This window comes from Chiloscyllium punctatum, chromosome 29 (genome assembly GCF_047496795.1).
Source record: "Chiloscyllium punctatum isolate Juve2018m chromosome 29, sChiPun1.3, whole genome shotgun sequence".
In the NCBI taxonomy this organism is placed as follows: Eukaryota; Metazoa; Chordata; class Chondrichthyes; order Orectolobiformes; family Hemiscylliidae; genus Chiloscyllium; species Chiloscyllium punctatum.
In genome coordinates this window covers 62,043,597-62,069,402 of record NC_092767.1, presented here as the reverse complement: position 1 = coordinate 62,069,402, position 25,806 = coordinate 62,043,597, and the positions used below count along the sequence as shown (strand labels likewise).

Below are 25,806 nucleotides of genomic sequence, written 5' to 3'. Positions count from 1 at the left end.
ACCATTCACTATGAAACTTGATTTGACTTTCCAAAATGCAAGATCTCACACTTCTTTGTCTTAAACTCCATTTTCCATTTCTTGGTCTACTTCCCCAACTGATCAAGCACCTGTTGCAATTTCTGATAACCTTCCTCACTGTCCATGATACCTCCTGTTTTCACGTCATAGCAAACTTACTAATCTTGCCTTGTAAGTTCTCATTCAAACCATGGATATCAAACAGCAATGGGGTCCAGCACTGACCTCTGAGGCACACTACTACTCGCAGGCCTCCAATCTGACAAGCATCCTTCCACTATTACCCTTTGTTTCTTACAATCAAGCCAATTGTGTATCCAGTTTTCCATTGTTCCCACTGGATTCTATGTGATCTAACCTTGCAGAGCAGCATGTGGAACCTTATCAAAGGCCTTACTGAAATTCATACAGACCCCGTCTACTGCCCCTGCCCTTGTCAACCTTCCTGGTCATTTCATCAAAGAGCACTAACAAATTTGAGGTTTGTTGAAAATTAACACATTATTGAAGAAGCCTTGTACTCATCAGGACAATTCCTAAGAATACTAATATAAGGGGAAACTAATATTTATACACCAACAGGAGAGTGCTGATTCATTTGCAGCTGGACTCTGCTGCAAATGAATCAGCTTTGACAAAATGTCTTTTTGTTAGCAATATTCGAAGCTTTTCATTTTGCCTTCATCTTGCTAACTATTTAATTCCGTGATCAATGGCTAGCAACTCATTTGATAGGAAGAAGATATTTCTCCCACTTACTTCAAAACTTTGCACATAATTAAACATGTCAGTTAAATTTACCCATAATTTTCTCTATTCTAAGCAGAATAATCTCATCCTCTCACATTTCTCTACATAATTGTAGTCCATTGTCCGTGGGCATGACATCCTTTCCTAACTGTGATGCAACACTCCTGCTGGTGTCGAACCAGTGATTTGCAAAGGAATGCCATGACTTCCTTCATTTTGTATTAGATCTGCCATTTTATAAAAGCAAGTACCCAAGCACTTTTCCCCTATATCAAATTGTTTTCCCACTTTGTGTGCCCACATTAGCACTGGCAACCATACCCCTCTGTCCTGTTCTTCCCAAAATGCACTACATCACAATTCTCTGAACTACATTTCATCAACTATGCATCTGCAAATTTTGTCACCCTCTTATAATTTTTGTGATCCACACATTGTGCTCTCTTCACCCAAGTCTGGAAAATCTATTTGTACCAAAAGAAGAGTGGTTCCAATATCAGTCCCTGGAAGTTCCCACTACATTATTCTTGCTCTTCAGAAAAGTTTTTCTGAACTCGGCTTTTGTTGTAGGGACATCCCAGGGGTTCAATATTGTACGATCACCTCAGTAAAGTTTGAAGTCTGAATATCACTCTCAAGCATTCCATCTAATTATTGTTTGAACATTTTGCATAGATTATGCTATACATCCGCAAATATTAACTCCTTGGTCCAGATTAGTGATCACACTTTTCTATCAATGTTTATAATCCTTCTTTCTGTCAGCCATCACAATATAGTTTATATTTTAGCTTCTAAGTGACTCTCTGTGGATCAACTTTCTAAAGTCTCTCCCAACTCCATTGCTGTCTCATATATGAAAAAAAAACTTACATTCATCAACTGATCTTTCAGTGACACACTAAAATTTATAAGATATTGTACATTTATTTTCAGTTATACTGCAGCACATACTGATATAGAGCTGGAGAAAGATGAAGAACAGGACAGCAGTTTGGTGCAAATTCTTAATTTCTCCCCTGCTCTGGAACCAGGACCAGAGTCTGGGGCTATGCAGTACTTGATATCGCCAGAAGTAGATCAGAATGAGATGCATGCCCTTCTGGAAGAAGTAGACAGACTACATGGTGGAAGCAAAGAGGAACAAGAACAAGGATTTAAAGTCCTTTTAGACAATAAAAATAAGGTAAAACAGTGTAAAATTTTGTTACACAATTAACAACTGAAGCAGCTTTTTTTTTGGCAATGATGTGGAGCAATGGGAAGAAACGGTGTACTGGAACAATTTCTTTAGACTTCATAACTTTAGCCCCAATTGTAATTCAGTGACACTCAAACATATTGTTTAGTTACCAAATAAGTAATCTGAAGCCTATGCTAATATTTTGAAGACACAAGTTCAAATCTGATTGTGGCTGTTTGGGAATACAAGCCTGGCATCTGGAATGAATTATGAAACAGCTGGTCTATTTTAAAAACCCATAACTAATGTTCCTGAAGGAAGGAAAACTGCTGTTCTTACCCAGTTTGACCCCCTCAAATTTCCAAGTGAGCCATTTAGTTGTATTGAACAAGGCAACTTGCCATTGTCCACTCGAGAAATTAGGGATGGGCTGGCAATATCCACATCCTAAGATTAAAATAATTAAATATTAATGGAAATTATACTTAATAACCCTTAATAGAAATTGAGTGTGCTACTACTGGCAAGCTCCCTTCCAAACCATAGGCATCCAGTAATTAAAGAAGGCATCTCACCATGACCACCTTCTCAAGGGCAATTAGGGATGGACAATAAATGGACCTAGCCAAATTACCTATTGCTCTTGCATTATTTAAAAGCATTTTTAAAATTAGCCTAAAATTTATAAATGGATAAATGTGGAATGCTGAACAGCATTGGAATAGTCAAGTACAGAGGTGACAGGGGTGTGGATGAAGAAATAGCAGCAGGTGGACTGAACCAAGATAAGACCAGAAGAAATAGAAACAGAAGTAGACCATTCAGCCCTTTGAGCCTGCTCTGCCATTTGACAGAATCATGTCTAATCCAACATTCCTCACATCTAATTTCTTGACCTTTCCCCAGAAACCCTTGATTCCTCTACCCATGAAGAATCTATCTATCTCAGCTTTAAATATATACAAGGACTCTGCTACTACAATTGCCTGTGGAAAGGAGTTCCAAAGACTCTCAACCCTGATAGAAGAAATTCCTCTTCATCTCAGTCTTAGATTGGTGCCCCTTTACTCTGAGACTATGCCCTCTGTTCCTAGATTCTCCCGGAAATATCCTTCCAGTATTTAACCTGTCAAGCCTCTGAAGAATCTTACATGTTTCAGTTAGATCACTTCTCATTCTTCTAAATTTCAATGAGTCCCAGTGTGTTCCACCGTTGCTCATTAGGCAAACCCTCCATATTGAGAATCATCTAAGTGAACCTCTGAACTTGCTCAATTTAATAATATGTTATAGGGATGGGAATAGATGGCTCTGATGGTATGGATATGTGGCCTGAACATCACGCTGGGACCAAATATGATATTAAATATGCAAACAATTAGGTTTAGCCAAGGGAGAGAAATGAAGTTACTGGTGATGGACTAAAGTTTGAAAAGTGGCCAAAGTCTATTGACTGGATTTTTGCAGAGTTAGGAAACTCCACAGATTTCTAAAAAATGTAGGCAAGACCTATTTCCAGAGGTTGATAGTGTTTTCTGAGAACCCCACTCTAAGAAAACAGTCTATAGCTATCAGTGAGAGTTAAAATGAAACTCTATGCTGGACTGCTTTGACTGACAGATATAGTTTAGAAAAGTCATTTTGTTTTGCAGCTTCAGTAGTGATTTTCTTTAATGCTACCCCAAGAACTACCATTATGTTGTTATGAATAGCTGGCCGAGTTCCAAAATATACAATTTCTCTGGTGGGGTGTTTCCAGTTTGACAACTTAAAGAAGCTGTTAAATGATGTTTTTGAAGTGAGGTTTTGTTTGAAATTTATATTTATAAGGGATTAACTGCTTGAAATTTAAAGACTTTGAATGGATTTAATCTGAGAGATTTTCAGTATTAATGTGTAAAACTGACAACTGTATTTAATCATTCAAAGTTGTAAAAATATTTCCACATGATTCTTAAGGTCTTCGCATGGTAGACACTGGAAATTAGCTATGGAGATGACAGAGAAGGTGTGAAAGGCCTTAGGGAACTGATGGGAGGCATGAATTGACATGGAGAGTATGAGGTGTGGTTGGGGCCATCAGGTTATGAGATACTTTTGGGTTTTGTGATGGGGTGTGAGATGTGAGTGTTACATGACCGAACACCTAAAACACTTTGGATGAAGTCCCAGGGAATCAAGTGGGCCTTCAAGACGATGGCAGAGTAGGACTCCTGAGCCGTGCCTTGTCTACTCTGATCACTTTTTTTTCTTGTCCTTTCCTTAACTTACCTGAGCTTGGATGGGGTCAGCGGTAGTAAGGGATCCCAATGTGAACTTGAGTGAGCTCAGTGTGGACCTCAGGGTGGCTGTGAGTGAGCCCCTCCTTATTTCCCTGGAATGGACAATGGGACCTGGCATTGGAATCGGCGGAGATGATATTGTCAAGTTAGGCCCAGTGGCGAAAGATGGTGTCTGAGGATCAGCGACTTCATCTTTGGTTCGGTCTTTTCTTTTTATTCTCTCATGGGATATGGGTGTCACTGGCGAGGCCAGCATTTATTGCCCATCACTAAGGGAGCATTAAGAGTCAACCACATTGCTGTGGGTCTGGAGTCACATGTAGACCAGATCAGATAATGGTGACAGATTTCCTTCCCTAAAGGACATTAGTGAACCAGATTGCTTTATCCTGACGATTGACAATGGTTTCACGGTCATCCTTAGACTCTTAATTCCAGATTTGTATTGAATTTAAATTCCACCATCTGCCATGTCAGAATTTGAACACAGGACCCCAGAACATTAGCTGGGTTTCTGGATTAATAGTCAGATAATAATACCACGAGGCTATTGCCTTTCCTCTGATGCTGGTGGCAGCAAAACAGAGGTCGAAGTGCATCATGGCCACATTCAGGTGAGCCCAGCAGTGAGAGATGTGACTCTGACACTGGTGGGTGCAACACAAGTTGTGGCAGGTGGTGGTGTAAGAGAATCAGCCGAAAGATGGCACCTGAAGAGTGGCGACTTCGATGTTGGTTGGGTCCGTTGTAGACAGCAGTGAGATATTGGAGAAGGGATGGTGACGTGGGTGTCATTGATAATGAGCTAGCTCAAGACTGATGGACTTTGGACTATACCTTTCTTCTTTTTTCTTATTTTTAAACTATTCAAAATGGTGCCAGATTGTGGCAATTGTGGAAATTTTCACTGTATTTTACAGTTTTTCTTGCTGTGAAAATATATGTGATGATAAAATCATTCATTCATTCATTCCAACCCATCCCACCGTGACACTTGCTGGCCCATAGTCACTATACTCTGCTTCTTGGCTCAGTGGGTACAACCACATTTCTTTATTTCATGACTGGTATCACCACCATCAATTTAAGAGCTTTTTTATTCTTAATTCAGAAATTTTAAAAGTCAGGTTATGTTTTAGTAGTCTCTTGTTTTTTACATTGCAAAGTTTTTTTTTTGAAAAGCCAAACAGTTTCTTTTTAAAATAAGCAGTTGTGATTTTGTTCCGGAGAGTCTGGTTAGCTCTGGAGAACATCTATTTTTTTCCTTCACTTATTGAAGGGGAATAATTTTTATTCATTTAATCAGTTAAGTGGTTGATTTTATTTGTTTTATATGTTCAATATATATATTTTTAACTTTTTTCCATTTTAACATTTTCGGTAGGTTATAAAAGATAGTTTGTTTTATATATGAGATGTAATTGAAACTTTTTTTAGGCTTAATGTTATTAAGGCCATAAGATACAGATGCGATGGCTAGTAGATTTAGAAACGTTATTATATAGCAGGCTCAGTCAGATAGATGGGTAATTGTCAAGAAAGGGAAAAAGGTAGCTCAGAAGTCTCTGGTGGCTATTCCTCTATCAAATAAATATTCAGTTTTTGAAACTGTTGAAGGGGATAGTATCTCTGAGGAAAATGGAAGGGCCAATCAGTTATTGAACACTTGGACTGATTCTTATGTTCAGCAGCGTTTGACAAGATTTAATAAAATTACTGTTATGGGGACTGTCCTGTCAGGAGCATAGGCAGGAGATTCTGTGGCAGTGAGTGTAAATTTAGGATGATTTGTTGCTTTCCTGGTGCTAGGATTAAGGAGGTCTCTAAATGTTTCAAGCATATTGTTAAATGTGAGATTAAGAAGCCAGAAATTATTGTACATGTTGGTAGGAATGACATTATTAGGGAAAAGATTAAATCAGTACAGAGCTAATTTAAGAGGTTAGGTAGAAGATTAAAAAATAAAATCTTAGAAATAGCCATTTCTGGTTTACTCCCAATGCTAAATTCAAACGAGGGAAAGAACAAAAGGTTAAAGGAGATAAATCAATGCTTGAACAGCTGGTGTATTGTTCAGGAATTCAGGTTTTTGGACAATTGGAATGTCTTATGGGATAGAAAAAAGTTTGGTTCAAAGGATGGGTCGAACCACAGCTGGAAAGGGATCAATATTTTAGCAGGGAGATTTGCTCATTCTATTAAGCAAGATGTTATACTGATTGAGAAGATGAGTGGAGGAATTCTAAGTAGTAGCATAAGTGGAAGGATTGATGGGGAAGATTCTGAATTTGAGGAGATCATGTAGATTAGAAAAGAAAGACGAGCTAGTCAAAGCGTGTAGTGACTCTGAAGAACTGAATTGCGTTTATTTCAATGCAAGGGGACTTACAGGTAAGGCTGATGAACTCAGAGCTTGCTTAAGATCATGATATTGGGACTTCATAGCTATTAAGAAACTTAACTGAGAGATCGGCAAGACTGGCAGCTCTGTAGTCTGGGTTTTAAATGCTATAGGATGATAGAAAAGGAGACAAGAAAATGGGGGGCGGTGTAGTGAACTATGGCGTTTTGATTAAGGATTACATTACTGCTGTAACTATGGAAGATATTTCTGAAAAATCTTCCAATGAAAATATGTGAGTAGCAATGAGAAATAAGAAAGGAAAGATCACTTTAGGACTGTACTGTAGGACCCCAATAGAGAAGTTGAGAACAAATATGTAGGGAGATCTCAAATATATGTAAGCATAATAAGGTTGTAATAATGGGGGATTTTAATTTTCCAAACATTGACTGTGACTACCATAGTATTAAAGGTTTGGATGGTGAAGAATTTGTCAAATGTGTTCAAGGAAATTTTCTTTATCAATCTGTGGATGCTCTTACGAGAGAAGGAGCAAAACTCGACCTTCTTTGGGTAATAAAGCAAGGCAGTGGGGAATACTTTGGGTGCAGTGATCAAAATTCTATTAGTTTCAAAATGGTTATGAAAAAGAATAAGCTTTCCATAAAAGTTAAAGTTTTCAATTGGAGTAGGGCAAGTTTTATTGGTATGAGACAGGAACTTTCAAAAGTTGTTGGGAGTAGACTGTTCTCAGGTAAAGGGATGTGGGAGGTGTTCAAGAGCGTGATGTTCAGAAGCATTTTGTTCCTATTAGAGTGAAGGGTAAGGCTGGTAAGATTTAGGAACAATGGATGAATGAAGATTCTAGAGGTTCTAGTCAAGAATAAAAAAGAATCGTATTTTAGATATAGACAACTTGGTTCAATTGAATCTCTTAATCAATATAAAAAGTGTAGGGGCATTCTTAAGAGAGAAATCAGGACGGCAAAGAGGGGATATGAGATATCATTGACAGATAAGGTGAAGGATAATCCAAAGATATTCTACAAATATATTAAGAGCAAGAGGGTAACGAGAGAGAGGATAAGGCCTTTTAAAGATCAAGGAGGTAATCTTTGTGTTGAATCCCAGGACTTGGCAGAGATACTAAATGAATATTTTGCATCAGTTTTTACTGTGGAGAAAGAAATTAAGTCTAGAGAATGCAGAGAAATAAACTTTGATGCTTTAAAAATAGTTACAGAAAAGAAGGTTGGGGAGGTCTTAGAGAATATAAATGTGGATAGATCTCCAGGACCTGATCTAATGTATCACAGAACATTGTGGGAAGTAGCAATTTGTCCTGAGGCTGAGATGATTTACTTTACAACAACCACAAGCATCATCATTTTTGTGCTAAGCATGACTCCAGCAAGTGAAGCATTTTATCTTGATTCCCATTGACTTAGTTTTGCTGGGGCTCCTTGATGATACTGTTAGTCAAAGCTGCCTTTGTGTCAAGGATTGTCATTTGCACCTCACCACAAATTCAGTTCTCTCTTCCCTGTTTGGACCAAACCTGTATTAAGATCAGAAGCCAAACGGAACAATGGTGAACAGGTTATTATTGTGTAAGTGTTACTTGATAGCACTATTGAGACTAGATTAATGGAATGGTACTTGGCTGGTTTGGAGTTGTCTTGCTTTTTGTGGATAGAATGTGCCTGGCGACTTGCCACATGTTGGGTAGAAGCCAGTGTTTAAATTGAACTTGAGCAGCTTGACTAAGTGTACAGGTCGTTCTTTTATAAAGTGATGGTTGCGTTCTTGTGCAACCCCGTGTTATAGAAAAAGCATGCTTTAGAAACAGTGCTTACAGTGCTGGTGATGTAATCACTTTCCAGCCAACACTTGTATTAAAAGCTCACACTTCAGAAACAGTGTCCCCAATTCGTCAATCACGTTACAGCGAAGTCGCGTTAATGAAATGTGCGTTATGGCAGAACGATCTGTAATACCAATTTTAGAGTGCAAGTCCTCAGTACTATTGTCAGGCCTTAGCCTTTGCTGTATCCAGAGACTTCAGCTGTTCCTGATATCGTGGATTGAATGCAATTGGCTTAAGACTGGTAATAGTGATACCAGGGAACTCAGGAGGTTGTATTGAATTATCCACTTAATGCTTTTGGCTGAAGTTAAGTTACAAATACTTCAACCATGTCTTCGTCATTTTCAGAATCCTTAAATGTTTTCTGTGGTCACGAATTCTATATTCTCACTTTAACTGTTCAGGGATGTGGGTGGGGGTGGGGGAGATGTGGCAGGAACAGCAAAGACCTCAAGATATGTCTAAAAATCATAAAGGTGGTAACACAAACTAAGAAGATTGACAGCTTTTTTCAGCTAGATTGCATTAACATGGATAAAATCTTTTTAAAAATTGTCAAGAGAAGTAAGAACTGTTTTTGTATTGTAGGAATAAAAGAATAGCCAGTATGTTGCATGTTATTTGTTCAATTTATTAATTGTATATAAACATTGTCATGCTATGAATAAACTGCTTGAGTGGTGTTGATATTGTCTCTGGATTGGGAAACACATTTTTAGACTAGCAACCATTATTGTTTCTAAATTATTCTCAATGTTTTACTAGCTATTTTTTAATCATGAGGTTCATTAGGCTAAAATATCGCCCTGATTCTCCATATTTCAAGTCAATTGTTTTAAAGATTGTCATCATTGGTTTCAAATTTTATATCTGCCATGGTGGGATTCAAACTTGTGTCCTCAGAATATTACCCTGGGGATCCAGATTAATTGTCTAGTGACATTACCACTATATAATCACCTTGCATAATATCAAACTATATGTAACAAATGCATCTCAGTAATAGTGTGAAATGATTATTGGGTCTTGGTACAGCACTAGCGTTTTGTTTCGAAATGATACAATGGGGCTGAACTTCAGGTTATTAGAATTAACAATAAGAAAATGCTAGAAATGAAAACAGATCATCATATCTGAAAGAAGGGGATAGGGTAATAATTTAGTTGGGCCCCATTCATCCAATGATGCCAAATGCTAGCCTGTTTTATTTTCAGATACTGTCTGCCATCCTGTGCACATCGAGCATTTTCTGTTCTTGTTTCAGATTTATAGCAATCGCAATTGTTTCACGGCATTTAGGCATGTTTAGCAAGTCAAGTAGGATGCCGGATAACTCATACCCGACAGAGACTGAAGGGTTCACATTCCACTTGTATTGTGTTTTAGAGTGTACAGTACCTGATATAGAGGTGTCTTTCACATGAAAGGTCAACAGTGACAACTTAATTGCTGCACACTTATTGAGAGAGAATTTACCATCATACACACTTAGATGTTCACAGGACATAAAGAGACATTTAGTCCATCATATTTGCCCCAGTCAACAAGATCTGGCTATACTAGTCCTATTTACTAGTTCTTGGTGTGGACTTGTTGGGCCGAAGGGTCTGTTTCCACACTATATGTAATCTAATCTAATACTGAAGGAACAATGATATATTGCCAAATCAGGATGGCATGCAGCTTGGAAGAGGAGCTTTCAATTGGCGATGTACCCCTGTATCTGCTGGTAGTGGTCGTGGGTTTGGTATGCGCTATCAAAGAAGAATATCTCAGTGCATCTTAGAGATGGTACATACTGCTGCTGCTGAGCATCAGTGGTGGATGGAGGGAATGAATGTTTGTGGATATTGTCTAAATCAAACAGCTTCTTTGTCCTGAATTGTGTCAAGCTTCTCGAGTGTTGTGGGAGTCACACTCATTTAGGCAACTGGGGAGTATTCTGTCATACTCTGACTTGTACCTTGTAAATGGACAGACTTTGTGGAGTCAGGAGGTAAGTTATTTGCTGCAGGATTCTAGCATTTAACCTGCTGTTTTAACCACAGTCTTTATATGGCTAGAATAGATCAGTTTTTGGTCAATGGTAATCCCCAGGATTGATAGTGATGGCAATGCCATTGAATGTCAAGAATTGATGTTTTCTCGATTGAGTTCCATTTGCCACTCTCAGCTCTGTTGAACCGACCAGTTTGGTAGTATTTTCCTGTAATCTGTGGCTATTCTCAACATTGTTTGCTAGGAGAAAGTGAGGATTACAGATGCTGGAGATCAGAGTCAAAACGTGTGGTGCTGGAAACAAAACGCCGACTCTCCTGCTCCTCGGATGTTGCCGGACCTGTTGTGTTTTTTCAGCACCACGCTGTTTGCCACCCGCTCAACTTTTGGATCATCTGCAAACTTCTTGATTATATCCTGTACATTTAAATCCAGATCATTAATGTACCCAACAAACAGCAAGGGACCCATCACCGAACTCTACAGAACCCCACAAACAGATTCCAGTCACAAAATATCCCTCTACCATCACCCTCGGCCTTTCAGCCAATTTTGGATTCTGTGTGCCACTTTGCCTTGGATCCCATAGGCTCTTAATTTCTTGACCAGTCTGCCATGAGGGACCTAGCCAATATCTTACTGAATTCCATGTAGATCACGCCAAATGCTTCAGCAACACTCCTGGGTACCACTTCAAAAAATTTAATCATATTTGTCAAACACAACCTTCTTTTGACAAATCCATGCTGACTATGCCTGATCAATCTATGCCTTTCCAAGTGCAGATGTAATCTGTCCCTCATTTCTTTCTAATAACATCCCCACCACTGAGGTCAGGCTGTCTGGTCTGTCCCTTTCTTTTTTTAAATAAAAGGACAATGTTACCAGCCCCTCAGTTCTTTGGCACCTCAACTATGGCTAGAAATGATTTGAAAATTACTTTTGGGCCCCTTGATATCTCCTTCTCCAACAAATTGGGATGCATCTCATCCAGGCTTCTGGATTTATCCAATTTTGCTAAATCTCTAATACCTCTTGTCTGTATAATTTCTTCTAACATTTCACAGTCCTCCACCCTGATGTCTATACCTGCATTGTCCTTTTAGTCCTTGAATACCTCCCACTGCTCTGACATTCTTGTAGGTGCTCCTAGTCCTCCTTAGGAACTTGTATCATAACTTAATAAAATTGGCCTTTCTCTAATTTCATAATCTTCAACTACTTGGGGCCATATCCAAGTATTAGGTCCAGAACTGTCCCCTCCATTACTGGTTAATAAGGTTCTCCTGGATGCAGTGTAAGAACATTGCTCCCTCCCTACTTTGCATACCAAAACAATCCCAGTTAATATTTGAATAGTTAATATCTCTATTCGTGCTTTGATTAATACTATAGTGCTACTATTATGACGCTATTCTGAAATGAGATAACACATCTGATCCTCTACCTCTTCCTGATTGTTTGGGGCCTGTTGTACATCCCCAACAATTTGTTTCCCCTTTTGTGCTTTTCTTCTTCTAATGATGTGCCTTTATTGGAAGATCTTCCAAGATATTATCCCTCCTCGCTGCTATAATTGATTCCTTGATCAATGTTGCGACAAGACCCTTTCTGTTCTATGCTCCTCTTGATGTTGTCTGAATACCCTATGACCAGGATTATTGAGCTTCCAATCCTACCTATCTTTCAGCTTAGTTTTAGGCATAGTTGGAGTGAGAGGGATCAAAGGGTATGGGGTGAAAGTGGGAACAAGGTATGGAGTTGGATGTTCAGCCATGACAATATTGAATGGTGGATGAGGCTCAAATGGCCCATTCTGTTATTATTTTCTATGTTGCTTTGTTACTCTTATCAACACTTTTATTACCATGTCAAAAAACTCCAGGAAGTTAGTACAATGTAATTTCCCATTTTGCAATCTGTGCTGACTGTTCCTTATGAACTCACCTTTTTCCAGGTTATTACTAATTCTGTTCTGAATAATTTTGTCCAGCTGTTTACCCATCACAAAAGTTAAATTTACTGGTCTGTGATTTCTGGAATTATCTTTCTTGAGTGAGACCGTAATGTTTGCAATTCTCCTGTCTTCTGGCACCTGCCCCACGTCCAGGGAAGAGTGAAGAATTATGGGCAGTGTGTGTGCAATATCTACTCTCTCTTTTTTTCTAAATCTTCCCACGTATCTCATCTGGTCCTAGAACCTTGTCAACTTAGATGCCAACAAACTATGCAATTGTTCTTTCTTATTTATTTTGAACCCTCCTAGTTACAGAATTACCTCCTTTGTCGCTGTGGCCTGGACAGCATCCTTCTGTTTTGTAAAGACACATGTAATTAACGTTCAGCAGCACCCCGGCCTCCAGGCATTTGGCACTTTTGCCTTCATTGCTCAGTCTTTTGAGTATAGGATTTGGGAAATCATGTTGAGATTGTACAGGATATTGATGAGGCCTCTTCTGGAATACTGTTTCTAGTTCTGGTTGCCAAGTTATAGAAAGGATATTATTAAACTGGAGAGGGTTCAGAAGAGATTTGCCAGGATGTTGCCTGGTGTGGAAGGATTGATTTATAAAGAAAGGCTGGGACTTATTTTCACTGGAGAGTAGGAGGTTGAGAGGTGACCTGATAGAATATTTTTTGTGATTCATTCATTAGGTGAGGGTGTTGCTGACAGGGTCAGCATTTATTGCCCATCCCTATTTGCCCAGAGGACAGTTAAGTGACAAAATCAGGAGAGATACAGATGGAGTTAATAGTAGTTGCCTTTTCCCTAGGATGGTGGATTTCACGACTGTGTGGCACATTTTTAGGGTGAGAGGAGAGAGATTTAAAAAAGATGAGAGGCAATTTTTTTTACACAGGGTGGTTTGTGTGTGGATTGAACTTCCTGAGGAAGTGGTGGATGTGGGTACAATTACATCGTATAAAGGAATTTGGATAAATACATGGGTAGGAAAGGTTTGGAGGGATATGTGCCAGGAACAGGCAAGTGGGACTAGTTTAGTTTGAGAGTATGTTCAGCATGAACTGGTTGGACTGAAGGGTCTGGTTCCGTGCTGTATGACTTTATGTGTATCCTCTATTTGGTGACTGACTGGCTTACTCCTTCTTTAGCCCCCCTCTTATTTTTTATATGCCTACAGATGACTTTGGAATTACTCTTCATGTTCGATATTTCCATCTTGTTTATCTTTGGGTTTTTTTATTTTCCACATTCCCCTAAACCTTCAGTATTCCTGTTGATTCTCTATTTAGTTTCTGCCTTACTCTTGTCATAAGCAAACTTTTTTTAATGTTAATTTTTACCTCCTTTGTCGTCCAGGGAACTCGTGATTTGTTTATCTTAGCTTTTCTGTTACAGGACATATATCTTGACTTTATCCAACCAGTCTGCTCTTTGAAGGTGGCGCATTATTCAGTTATTGCTTTTCCCACCAACCCTTTATTCTAATTGATCCTGCTCAACTCTGTTCCTGTCTCATTTAAGTCGGCCATCCGCCAATTGATTTTTGTTACTTTGGATTTTTGCATGTCATTTTCCAACACCATTCTCAGCCTTATATAGTGAACTATGTTTCCTAAGTGATCAATTGACATTTGATCCACTTGGCCATTCTCATTTTTAAGGGCCAGGTCCAACCTGGCAGTGGTATAATAAAAATGTCACTTGTCTTGTAGCCTAGGGTAATGCTTTGAAGACATGGGTTCAAATCCCACCACAGCAACTGATGGAGTATGTAATCAGGGATTGGAGGTCAGTCTCAGTAATGGTCACCAGAATAATTATTCGGGCGCCAGAGTGGTTCAGTGGTTAGTATTGCTGCCTCACAGTGCCAAGGATCCAGGTTTGATTCCACCCTCGGACGACCGCTTATGTGGAGTTTGCACATTCTCCCTGTGCCTTGATAGGTTTCCTCTGGGTGCTCCAGTTTCCTCTTGCAGTCGAAGGATGTGCAGGTGAGGTGGATTGGCCATGGGAAATGCAGGGTTACAGGAATAGAGTAGGGGGGTGGGTTGGGTGTGATGCTTTTTTGGAGGGTCAGTGTGGACTCGATGGGCTGAATGGCCTGCTTCTACACTATAGGGACTCTATGTGAGTCCTTATTCCCCAAACTGCAACACAGTGGGGAACTATTACAAAAATTGCTGAGGACTGTAAGACCATAAGATACAGAAGCAGAATTAGGCCATATGGCTGATCATGTCTGCTGCACCATTTGATATGTGGTAGATATATTTTTCAATTCCATTCTCCTGGCTTATCCCATAACCCTTGATCCACTTACGAATCAAGATCCTATCTCTGTCTTAAAAACACTCAATGACTTGGCCTCCAAAGCATTTTGCAGCAATGAGTTCCTCAGATTAACTATCCTCTGGCTGAAAAAAATTCCTCTCATCTCAGTTCTAAAGGGTTGTCCCTTCACTCTGAGGCTGTACCCTTGGGTCCTAGTCTCTTCTACTAGTGGCAACATCTTACTGATGTCCACTCTTTCAAGGCCATTTCAGTATTCTGTAAGTTTCAATTAAATTTTTCCTCAGCCTTCTAAACTCCCAGAGAGTGCAGACCCAAAGTCATTAACTGCTCCTCATATGAAAAGCTTTTCATTCCTGGGAACATTCTTGTTACTCTCCTCTAGAACCCCTCCAATGCCAATCCAGCCTTCCTTGGATATGGGGCCCAAAACTGCTCTCAATATTCCAAATGGAGTCTGACCAGAGCCTTACACAGCCTCAGCAGTACATCTCTACTCTTGTATTCTAGCCTTCTTGAAATGCATTTGTCTTCCTAACTGCCAAATGAATCTGCATGACTACCTTAAGAGAATCTTGAACTCGGAGTCCCAAGTCTCTTTGTGCTTCAGATTTCCAAAGCCTTTCCCCATTTGAAAAATAGACTATGCCTCAATTCTTTCTGTGAAAGTGCAGAACCCCACACTTACCCATATTGTATTCTATCTGTCTTTCTTTGTCCGTTCACCTAGCCGGTCCCAGTCCTCCTTTAGCTTCCCTGCTTTCTCAACACTACCTGTCCCTCCACTATCTTTTATGTTGTCTGCAAACTTAACAATAATGCCCTCAGTTCCTTTGTCCAGATTATTAATGTATAATCGGGCAGCATGGTGGCTGAATGGTTAGCACTGCTGACTCACAGTGCCAGTGACCCGCGTTCGATACCGTTCTCAAGTGTCTATTTATGTGGAGTTATGTGCTTCAGTTTCCTCCGACAGTCCAAAAATGTGCAGGTTAGGCAGATTGGCTATGCTAAATTGCCCATAGTATCCAGGGATGTGCAGGCTAGTTGAGCTTAGCCAAAGGAAATACAGGATTACAGGGATAGGGTATTGGGTAGAGTTTGGTGGGCCAAATGGCCTGCTTCCACATTGTAGGTATTCTATGTGAATAGTTGTAATCCCAACACAAGATACAATGGAAGTTGAAGAAGAGAGGGCAGAACCCATTGCCCAAGAAGTGTATCCTCTGTACCTGAAGGCTCGTATATCCTGGATTGTCCTGCTGAATCACCTGAGGAGACGTGAATCGTGAAACCTGGTAGATGTCAATTGCATTTCAAGAGACTGACAATAATGATAAAATGAAAGATCCCACAAAACCATTTCAAAGACGAGATGATGAATTCTCCCTGATGTATATTTAACCCTCAATCAATCTTACTTAAAAGACAAGTTATCTGATCTGTTATATTGGCATTTGCAAGTTTTTGATATGTGAAAGATGGATGTTCTATTTTCTACATTGCAAGACTTTAAAAAATTATCTTGATTGTAATGAGCTTGAAGAATTGTCTTGATATTGTGAAAGGCATAATATTAAATGCCTTATGGATGTTAGTTAGCTTGCTCAGGTGGAAGGTTTGTTTTCAGATGTTTCATCACCATGACTAAGTAATATCATCAGTGTGAGTCTCTGGTGACATGCTGTTAATATTGCCCGCCTCTATTTATTTGTCTTGGTTTCTTTTGGTGGGTGATGTTATTTCCTGTTTTTTTCAAGGAAAAGTAGATGGGATTTAAATCGATGTGTATATTGATGGAGTTCCAATTAGAATGCCAGGCCTCTAGGAATTCTTGTGCGTGTCTTTGTTTTGCTTGTCTTAGGACATGTGTTTTGCCCAGTGAAAGTTGTGTCCTTCTTTGTCTGTAAGTATGGAAACTAGTGATAATAGGTTGTGCCTTTTGGTATCTAGTTGGTGTTCATGTATCCTGGTGGCAAGTTTCCTGCTTGTTTGTCTGATGTCGTGTTTTTTACAGTTCTTGCGTGGTATTTTGTAAATGATGTTAGTTTTGCTGTTGGTATGTATTAGATCCTTTAGGTTCATTAGTTGCTGTTTAAGTGTATTGGTAGGTTTGTGGTTACCATGATGCCAAGGGGTCTGAGTAGTCTGGAAGTCATTTCTGAGATGTCATTGATGTAAAGTAATGTGGCTATAGTTTTTGATTGAGTTGTGTCTGCTTGTTTGGGTTTGTTTCTGAAGAATTGGTGGATTGTATTTGTTGGGTACCCATTTTTCTTGAAAACGTATAGTTATTTTTCTTCTGTTTTAATTCTTGGATGCTGCAGTGCGATGTATCTCGTTGAAATAATGTCTTGTTGCAGCTCCGTTTATAGGTGTTCAGATGATTGCTTCTGAAGTTAAGTATTTGGTCTGTGTTTGTTGTTTCTCTGTCGACACTGGTTTGAAGCACTTCAGTAACTGTATGTTCAACTGTCATGTCTAGGAATGGGAGTCTGTTGTTGTTCTCCTCTTTTGTGAATATTATGCCTGTCAGGATATTGTTGATGGTGTTGTATATTTCCTCTAATTTGTTCCAAAGGTGTCATCCACGTAGCCAACCTAAAGTTTGCGTGGGATAGATGGGAGGGCTGCTTATTCTAGTCTCTGCATTACTGCTTCTGCTATGAACCCTGATATTGGAGATGCCGGAGGTGTTCCATTGATTTGTTTGCAGGTTTTGTTATTGAATGTGAAGTGGGTGGTGAGGCACAGGTCCACTAGCTTGAGGATGGTGTCTTTGCTGATGATGTTGGTGCTGTCTGGTGTTTGTGGGCCTGGTTTTTCTAGTCGTAATGCCAGTGTTTCTTTGGCCAAGTCGATGTTAATTCATAGAATTATAGAATCCCTACAGTGTGAAATCAGGCCCTTCAGCCCAACAAGTCCACACCGACCATCTGAACAGCATCCCACCCAAACTCTACATTTACCCCTGAGTAATGCACCTAACCGACACATCCCTGAACACTATGGACAATTTAGCATGGCCTATTCACCTAAGCTGCACATCTTTCAATTGTGATAGGAAACCGGAGCACCCAGAGGAAACCCTGCAGACAGGGAGAATGTGCAAGTTCCACACAGACAGTCATCCGTGGCTGGAATTGAACCCGGGTCCCTGGCGCTGTGAGGCACCAGTGCTAACCACTGAGTCATGTGAAAAGGGCTGTAACATCAAAGGAGACCATTATTTCGTCCTCTTCTATCTTGGAGTCTTTGGTATTCAGGAATTCTTCGGTGGAGTGAATGGAGTCGCGTGAATCTTCAATTAGGTGCTTTAGTTTCTGGTGGAGTTCCTTGGTTCATCTGTATTTTGTATTTTGGTGTACCAGGTAGAGAGACAATGGGTCTGAGGGGGGCCCCAGGTTTTATGTATTTTTGGTAATTTGTAGAAGTGTGGTGTGTTGGATCCATCTGTTTTCATATTTTGGCAGTCTGATCTGTTTAATTCTCCATCCCGTTATCAAGGATGAGATTCTGTTATGTAATTATGGGGTTGGGTCTGCTGATAAGTGTTGGTATCTGCAAGCAGAGCATTTGCTTTTTTGAGATAGTCTGATTTGTTTAGAATAACAGTCATGCATCCCTTGTCTGCAGGTAGGATAACAATGTTTTTGTCTTATTAACTGCCTTATTCTTTGTTTGCACTGTAATATTTTTAAATATATCATAAAGTTAGTCTTAGCAAGCCATTATAGTTTAGCATTTCTATTAATTCTGTTACATCTTACAGTATGGTAAAAGAAAAGAGTTTTGTTGGCGGATGATTCGTGCCTACAGTGATATGACCCAGCTGACAGAAGATAAAGAAACACAGAAATGTTATGCTTTGGCTGGTAAGAAATTTCTTATTGAAACTTTAAAATTTAACGTCCTCCCAAATGCTTGCCTCTTGAACATCTCTGATTTTCATTGTTCCACCATCAATGGTGCTGCCTTTAGCTTCTTATTTCCATACCCTTGAATTCCCTTCATAAATCTTTCTGTCTCTCTATCTGTTAAGTGGTTTGTGGGCTACCATGATGCCATAGGGTCTGAGTAGTCTGGAAGCCATTTCTGATATGTCTTTGATGTAAGGTAATGTGGCTATTGTTTTTGTCCTTTACAGACACCCTAAAATAAAGCTATTGCCATTTGTTATAATATTGCCTTATATGGCTGGGGGTCAAATTTTGTTTTCTGATATTCCTATGAAGCACGTTGAGATCTTTTATTTTGTTATACATAGTATATAAGTACAAGGACATGTTCTGGGCTCTCAAATGTGTCTGCAGAGATACTAAGTTGTCAGTATACTGATTGTGATTGATGTAGAAGTAACTGTCAGTAAAAGTTGAACAGTTACAATGTTATTGTTGCAGTCTTATTGAACAATAATTTACAGTTCTTTATTTTGTAGATATTTCTCAGTCAGTTATCTACAGTTATAAAAATTGAATTGTCATTATTTTAGATGAGATGTATTGTTAGTAATGCAAAACAACATTGAACAGAAAAGTAGCCAGCTATTTGCTGAGGTTTTTCCAAACATGGGCAGTGACCAAATTTTTCAAGCCAATGTCAGTACTCAAATAAATAATATTCTAACTTTTCTCAAGATACACTTGTGATTATTCACTAACTGATCCAAAATATCGTTATTTACAGTCTGAAGACAGTATGTCTCGAAAGGTTATGATACATTATTACTATGTACATTTACAAGCCTACTTTGCAGCATTCAGGGTCTGTAGCCCTGTCAGATAAGATGCTAAACTGAAGTCCTATCTGCACTCTGAAGTGTACGTTTAAAAAATCCACAATCTAACATCAGCTTCACGGGTCTGGACACTGTACACACATGTTAATAAGAAGCTCCTAAAGCAATCCTGTTTTCACAATTGAAGAATTGCATCCACATTGAAGGACTGAGAAAACATTTTAAGGACACTTCCCCTTCAATGTATTATCTTTCCCTAGGATGTATTGTCTTTTCTTCAGAGGCTTCATCTTTCCTTCAAATGCTTTGTCTTTTCTTTGCTGGCTTTGCCTTCATTGTGAGGTTTCACACTCTCCCTGACCTCCACATCACATCCCCAAAGTTTCTGCCTTTCCTAGTTTGTGTTCAGTCTTTTCACCACAGACTTGGTCTTTTCCCAGAGGTTTCTGTTTTATCTCCCTCAAGCTACACCTTTCCTCTCTCATGGTTCCATTTTGCTCCTCTTGAGGTTTCATCTTTTCATTGCTCAAGGGTCTATTTTGCTGTTCTTTTAAGGTGCTGGTGTTAATTTCACAAGCAACAGTAAGTAATGGAAGTCTTGCCCTAATGACTGTTCTTCCTGCTTGAGTCATACAGTGGCTTTTAGTTGATTATACGTACATTACAATCAAGGTCAATCTTGTCCTCACCTGACTTGCAGGATTGCAAACATCAACAGAAAAAAGAAGATAAAAATCACATAAAACCAGGGTATAGTCCAATAGGTTTATTTGGAAGCAGACACAGACAGACTTGAACTTCAGACCTTTAATGCATTGTCTGAACTGAGTTGACACATTTTGTGAGAAAATCTGAAGTTATCTTGAGAATGTGACTTAAAAGGAGTTCTGGGATTTACATATTAATTAACCAAAACTAACAAAACCATTCTAAAAGATGAAAGACTTAACCTAAGTTTGTTTAATATATTTCAGCCGTACTACACTATTACCTTTTACTATAAATTCTGTGTTTGTTGTCCCACTCCACAACCACCTGATGAAGAAGCAGAGCTTTGAAAGCTACTGCTTCCAAATAAACCTGTTAGACTATAACCTGGTGTTGTGAGATTTTTAACTTTGTCCACCCCAGTCCAACACTGGCTCCTCCAAATCACCAAAAAAATAGATTATGATCAGAAGCAGCAGCCCTGATGATCATCCCACTCAATAGCCCAGTTGTGGCTGCTGATTGTAACACAAATGCTTCTATCTTTGCCAAGTTTAGCTGACAGTCAAACAACAGGAATCAAGCTATGGTTCCACTTGGTCTATATAGCTCAATTCTGTATGAATAGCATCCTTATCCAATTATGATTTAAAATCATCTTTGAATTTGAGTATGAAAATTTAAAGGTGTCCCCTTAACTGGTGAATGCTAGTTCATTTTGTCATTGACCATCCAGTTACATTCAGATCATGAACAGCTTAGAAACATGGAAACATAGAAGATAGGAACAAAAGGAGCCCATTTGGCCCTTTGAACCTGCTCCGCCATTCATCACGATCATGGCTGATCATCCAACTCAAAAGCCTTATCCTGCTTTTACCCCATAACCTTTGATCCCATTCACCCCGAGGGTTATATCTAGCTGCCTCTTGAATATACTCAATGTTTTGGCATAAACTACTTCCTGTGGTAATGAATTCCACAGGCTCACCGCTCTTTGGGTGAAGAAATGTCTTCTCATCTCTGTCCTAAATGGTATACCCCGATTCCTTGGACAATGACCCCTGGTTCTGGACACACCCACCATCGGGAACATCCTCCCTGCATCCACCCTGTCTAGTCCTGTTAGAATTTTATAAGTCTCAATGAGATCCCTCTCATTTGTCTGAACTCTAGTGAAAACAATCCTAACCTGGTAAATCTCTCCTCATTCATCAGTCCTACCAACCCAGGAATCGGCCTAGTAAACCTTCACTGCTCTCCCTCGAGAGCAAGAACATCCTTCCTCAGAAAAGAAGACTGGAACTGCACACTATATTCTCAATGGGGCCTCACCCAGGGCCCTGTATAACCGCAACAGCACATCCCTGCTCCTGTACTTGAAACTTCTTGCAATGAAGGCTAACATACCATTTGGTTGCTAGGTTCATTTTATAAGCTCACATATTACTGTTGTATGTAACATTACTCAAAATTGTACTAAGTTCAGAATGACTTTATAACTTGACACTGCAATATTTGGAATCTAGCAGTAATACAAAGGACAAGGAAATCTGGGGAATACATCAAGATTATTTGCTAAATGATTACCAAACATCTTTTTAAAATGATAATTGTTAGCTCTGAACCATTTACTCATTTCCTATTGTATTCCTAAGTTCTTGTGATTTCCCTTTCCACCTACCTTCATTCTTGACAGGAAAAGATGAAGCAACTGCCAGTCTGCAGGATCACAGGGACAGTATAGAATGCCAAATATGGTATGCACTTTTTTTTTGTCCTTTAGTATTGGGGTAGGGGGTGGTAAAATAAATTGAAGCTATATGTCAAAATATAGGTGCTGAGATTTTTATTTTTAAATTTGGACTAAGGGGTATGTAGCATGTTCCTGCAAGTCCATCTAATCTGTATAGTCTGGAAAGGGAATAACATAAATTGTGGAATCTTACTTCTTTAAGTGTTAAATTGTTACAGAACTTTAATCTCTAATTTTTAAGGAACTTAAATTTTTCTGTTTTTAAATTTCTTCTTTGCTTTTTCTCTTCATGGACCTACTTATCTCAAATTCACCCACTTTTCTTTTCTGTTGTTCTGCTGAATTTTTTAAATCCTTAAATTGCTTAGATAATTGGTATTGTCATTCATTAAGGTCCCAGATGTCCTGTTTCCTTTACCATGATATTTTCAGTTCAAATGTCCAGCAACTTACAAGGCAGAAGAATTGAGTTGAAAGGTGAAGGGAAAATTCTGACTAATGGAGGGCTTTTATGATGAACTAAGTAAATCTTCATACATGTGATGATATCTTTGCTCCACAAACTTAATTCATTGTAATCAGATATTCATGTAAACAGTTCCTCATTTTAATACAAGATGTTAATTTTTTCATGACAAAGGCTTGCTGTTGTTTGTCGTTATCTGCAAGACCATGACATTGAAGAAGAAAATAACAGTCTCAAGGTTAGGCACGTTTTAATTGAAGTATCTTGAATGTAACCTAGGCTGATAGGCTGGTGTTACAGTTTAGCATTGAGAGAATGATCTGTCAGTGGACTTGTTGCCCTTCAGGTGACAAATCAAACCAAGACCTCTCTAACTTTTCCAGTGAATTTTAAAGATTCTACAGTGCTTTTGGAAGAAAATTGAGTTCAGGTCAATCCTCCTTTCTTAAATAGCCATAGTGAAAACAGATGAGCTCATTGAGCATCTTTTTTGGTGTTTGTGGAATCATGTCCCATACAAAATAGTTGCCACATATACAGATTAACAAGTACTCCAGCAATTCAATAAATACAGCTCACTACCAGCTTCTCTAGGGCTTTTAGGGATGGGTAATAATGCTGGCCTAGCTAGCTATATCACTTCAGGTTTGATGTGCATGAATATTTTGAAAAGTTGTAGGTGCTAAATAATTGCAAGACCTTTTTTCTTCCAAGCGGAATTTGTATCTTCCAAATTATCTAACAAGTGTTTAGTTTCTTAGGCAGTTTTGTCACAAAAGGTCAAAACACACATTGACTAGTCCATGAAACTCTTCCAACTTCGGCTGTCGTAAAGTTTAGTATCTCGCATTGGGCCATAATTTGACAAGAGCTGAACTGACCAAGTAATGATGCATTGCAGGATAAAATATCCTAAAGAAAGTTGTAATTTTTATGAAGGAACATATAAAACACCTGAGAAATGTCACTGAGAATTCCACTAAAACGAATTATGCTTTACTGCTCACTGTTCAGGATATTTAATTAAATAAACAGAATTTCACATGCCCTGCCACCCCACAACTATCACCACCACTACTGCTGTCTTTTCCTTCCTCCCCCTCCAGTTCTGAAGGTGGAGAGTAGGGCATTGATGAGGTACAGTTGTATGGGCTTCAACCAGTGAATGCCATCTCACTCAAGTGAACCGAGATGGTGAGTGTTGACAAATTACCAGCAGCTTTGTCTGCGATCAATCTTGGCGATAATTATATCATTAGATATGACTTGTTGGTCAATAGATGTGGGCATTGCTGGCTGGGCCAGCATTTATTGTCCATCCCTAATTTCCCTTGCAAAAGTGCTGTTTCGTGAGGTAGAAATCCATCGCTGGCTCACCTGAACCTTCCCAATAGATGAGTATCGAAACTGCACGCCTCACTATCAGCAATTATTTAGAAAATTATCCTTCATATTTGAGCTGTTGGACTGAGCAACATTACATTCATAAATATTGGACAATGCACAAGGAATCATCACTTAGAGTCAGGGCTGCATTTCTGAAAATCATGACTTTAAGTGAAACAACTTCTGAGTGAGGTATGATTTCCCAATGGAATGAATGTTAAAGCTAGAGTTATGTTTCCAAAGGTAGTTTTTGTCCGGAAAAGTAAATGTAAAAGTTATAGTCATAGAGTCAAACAACATGGAAAAAGACCTTTCAGTCCAACCAGACCATGTTGACTGTAATCCCCAACTAAACTACTCCCATCTGCCTGCATTTGGCCCATATCCTTCCAAACATTTCTTATTCATATACATATCCAAATGTCTGTTAAATGTTGCAAATGTACCCACATTCACCACTTCCTCTGAAAGTTCATTCCACATATGAACTACTCTCTGTGCAAAATAAATAGCTCCGCATGTCTTTTTTAAATCTTTTTTTTTAAATGGTAAAGATATGCCCCCTAGTCTTAAAATTCCCCACACCAGGGAAAGACAGCTGCCATTCACCCTATTTATACCCCTCATGATTTTATAAACCTCTATATTGTCACCCCTCAATCTTCTGTGCTGCAGACTTAGCCAGAATGCCCTCAGATACTTGTCACCGGCTGCCATCCTGAGCAGGACCCTTTTCCTGATGAAGGGCTTTTGCCCGAAATGTCGATTTCGAAGCTCCTTGGATGCTGCCTGAACTGCTGTGCTCTTCCAGCACCACTAATCCAGAATCTGGTTTTTAGCATCTGCAGTCATTGTTTTACCTCGTTGATTAGGACCCTTTTATCTCCACTCTCTGCTAGCACCTTGCCTCTAACACCATGGGCCCTTATCTTACTCAGTGACCTCCTGTGCGGCACTTTGTCAAAGGCCTTTAAGCCCAAGTAGATAACATTCATTGGCTCTCCTTGGTCTAACCTGCTCGTTAGTTCCTCAAAGGATTCTAGCAAATTTGTCAGGTATGACATCCCTTGGTGAAACCATGCTGGCTTACCCAATTTTACCATACACTTTCAAGTATTCAGAAATCTCATCCTTCACAATGGATTTAGGATTTTACCTACAACCAAAGTTAGGCTATTTGGTCCCAATCCTCTGGCTTCCCTCTGCCCTTCGTCTCATAATGTGTTTTCTCTTTTGCTTTTATGTAATCCCTGACTTCCCTAGTCGGCCATGACTGCCTCATCCTTCCTGTACCTTTCTTCTTTTCTCTCGGGATGAATCTCTGCTGTGTTTCCTGAATTACTCCAAGAAACTCCTGCCATTGCTGTTCGACTGTCTTTCCTGCTAGGCTGTGCTTCCAGTCAATTCTTCTCAGCTCCTCCCTCATGCCTCTGTAGTTGCCTTAATTCAGCCATAATAGTGTTACTTCTGATTCTATCTTCTCCCTCTCAAATTGCAGTGTAAATTCAATCATATTATAATCACTGCCGCAGAAAAATTCTTTCCCTTTAAGCTCCCTTATCAAGTCTGCCTCACTGCAGACCACTAAATCCAGTATGTTCTGTTCAGTACTGGGCTCCACCATAAACTGCTCCGGAAAGCCATCTTGTGGATATTCCACAAATTCCTTTTCTTGCAATCTACTACAACCGCAGTCCACCTGCCTATTGAAATTCCTCACGATCACTGTAATTTTGCCTTTCCTATGCATCTTTTCTTTCTCCTGGTGTATCTTGCACCCAGCTTCTGACTACTGTTTGGAAGCCTACTCCAACTATGATTTTTTTAACCTTTGTGGTTCCTCAATTCTACCCACACAGATTCTACACCATCTGAGCCTACTTCGTTTCTTACTATTAATTTAATTTCATTTCTTACTAATAAGGCAACCTCACCCCTTCTGCCCACCTCCCTAACTTTTCAATAGGATGTAATATCCTTGACTATTCAGCTCCCAAAACTGACCCCTTGCAGCCACGTCTATGTGATGCCCACCACATCAAACCTGCCAAT

The 25,806-nt window shown here is 39.3% G+C and overlaps 1 protein-coding gene across 2 annotated transcripts in view; it reads left to right on the top strand.

Annotated features, from left to right (window-relative positions):
• The window catches only part of LOC140454463 (regulator of microtubule dynamics protein 3-like), a 90,951-nt gene that overhangs the window by 20,600 nt on the left and 44,545 nt on the right, over positions 1-25,806 (top strand). For both annotated transcript variants that reach the window (XM_072549221.1, XM_072549220.1), the window contains exons 3-6: positions 1,708-1,957; positions 18,473-18,575; positions 21,846-21,906; positions 22,543-22,606. In XM_072549221.1, the coding sequence (XP_072405322.1) occupies positions 1,708-1,957; positions 18,473-18,575; positions 21,846-21,906; positions 22,543-22,606 (478 nt within the window). The remainder of the gene's footprint in view (positions 1-1,707; positions 1,958-18,472; positions 18,576-21,845; positions 21,907-22,542; positions 22,607-25,806) is intronic.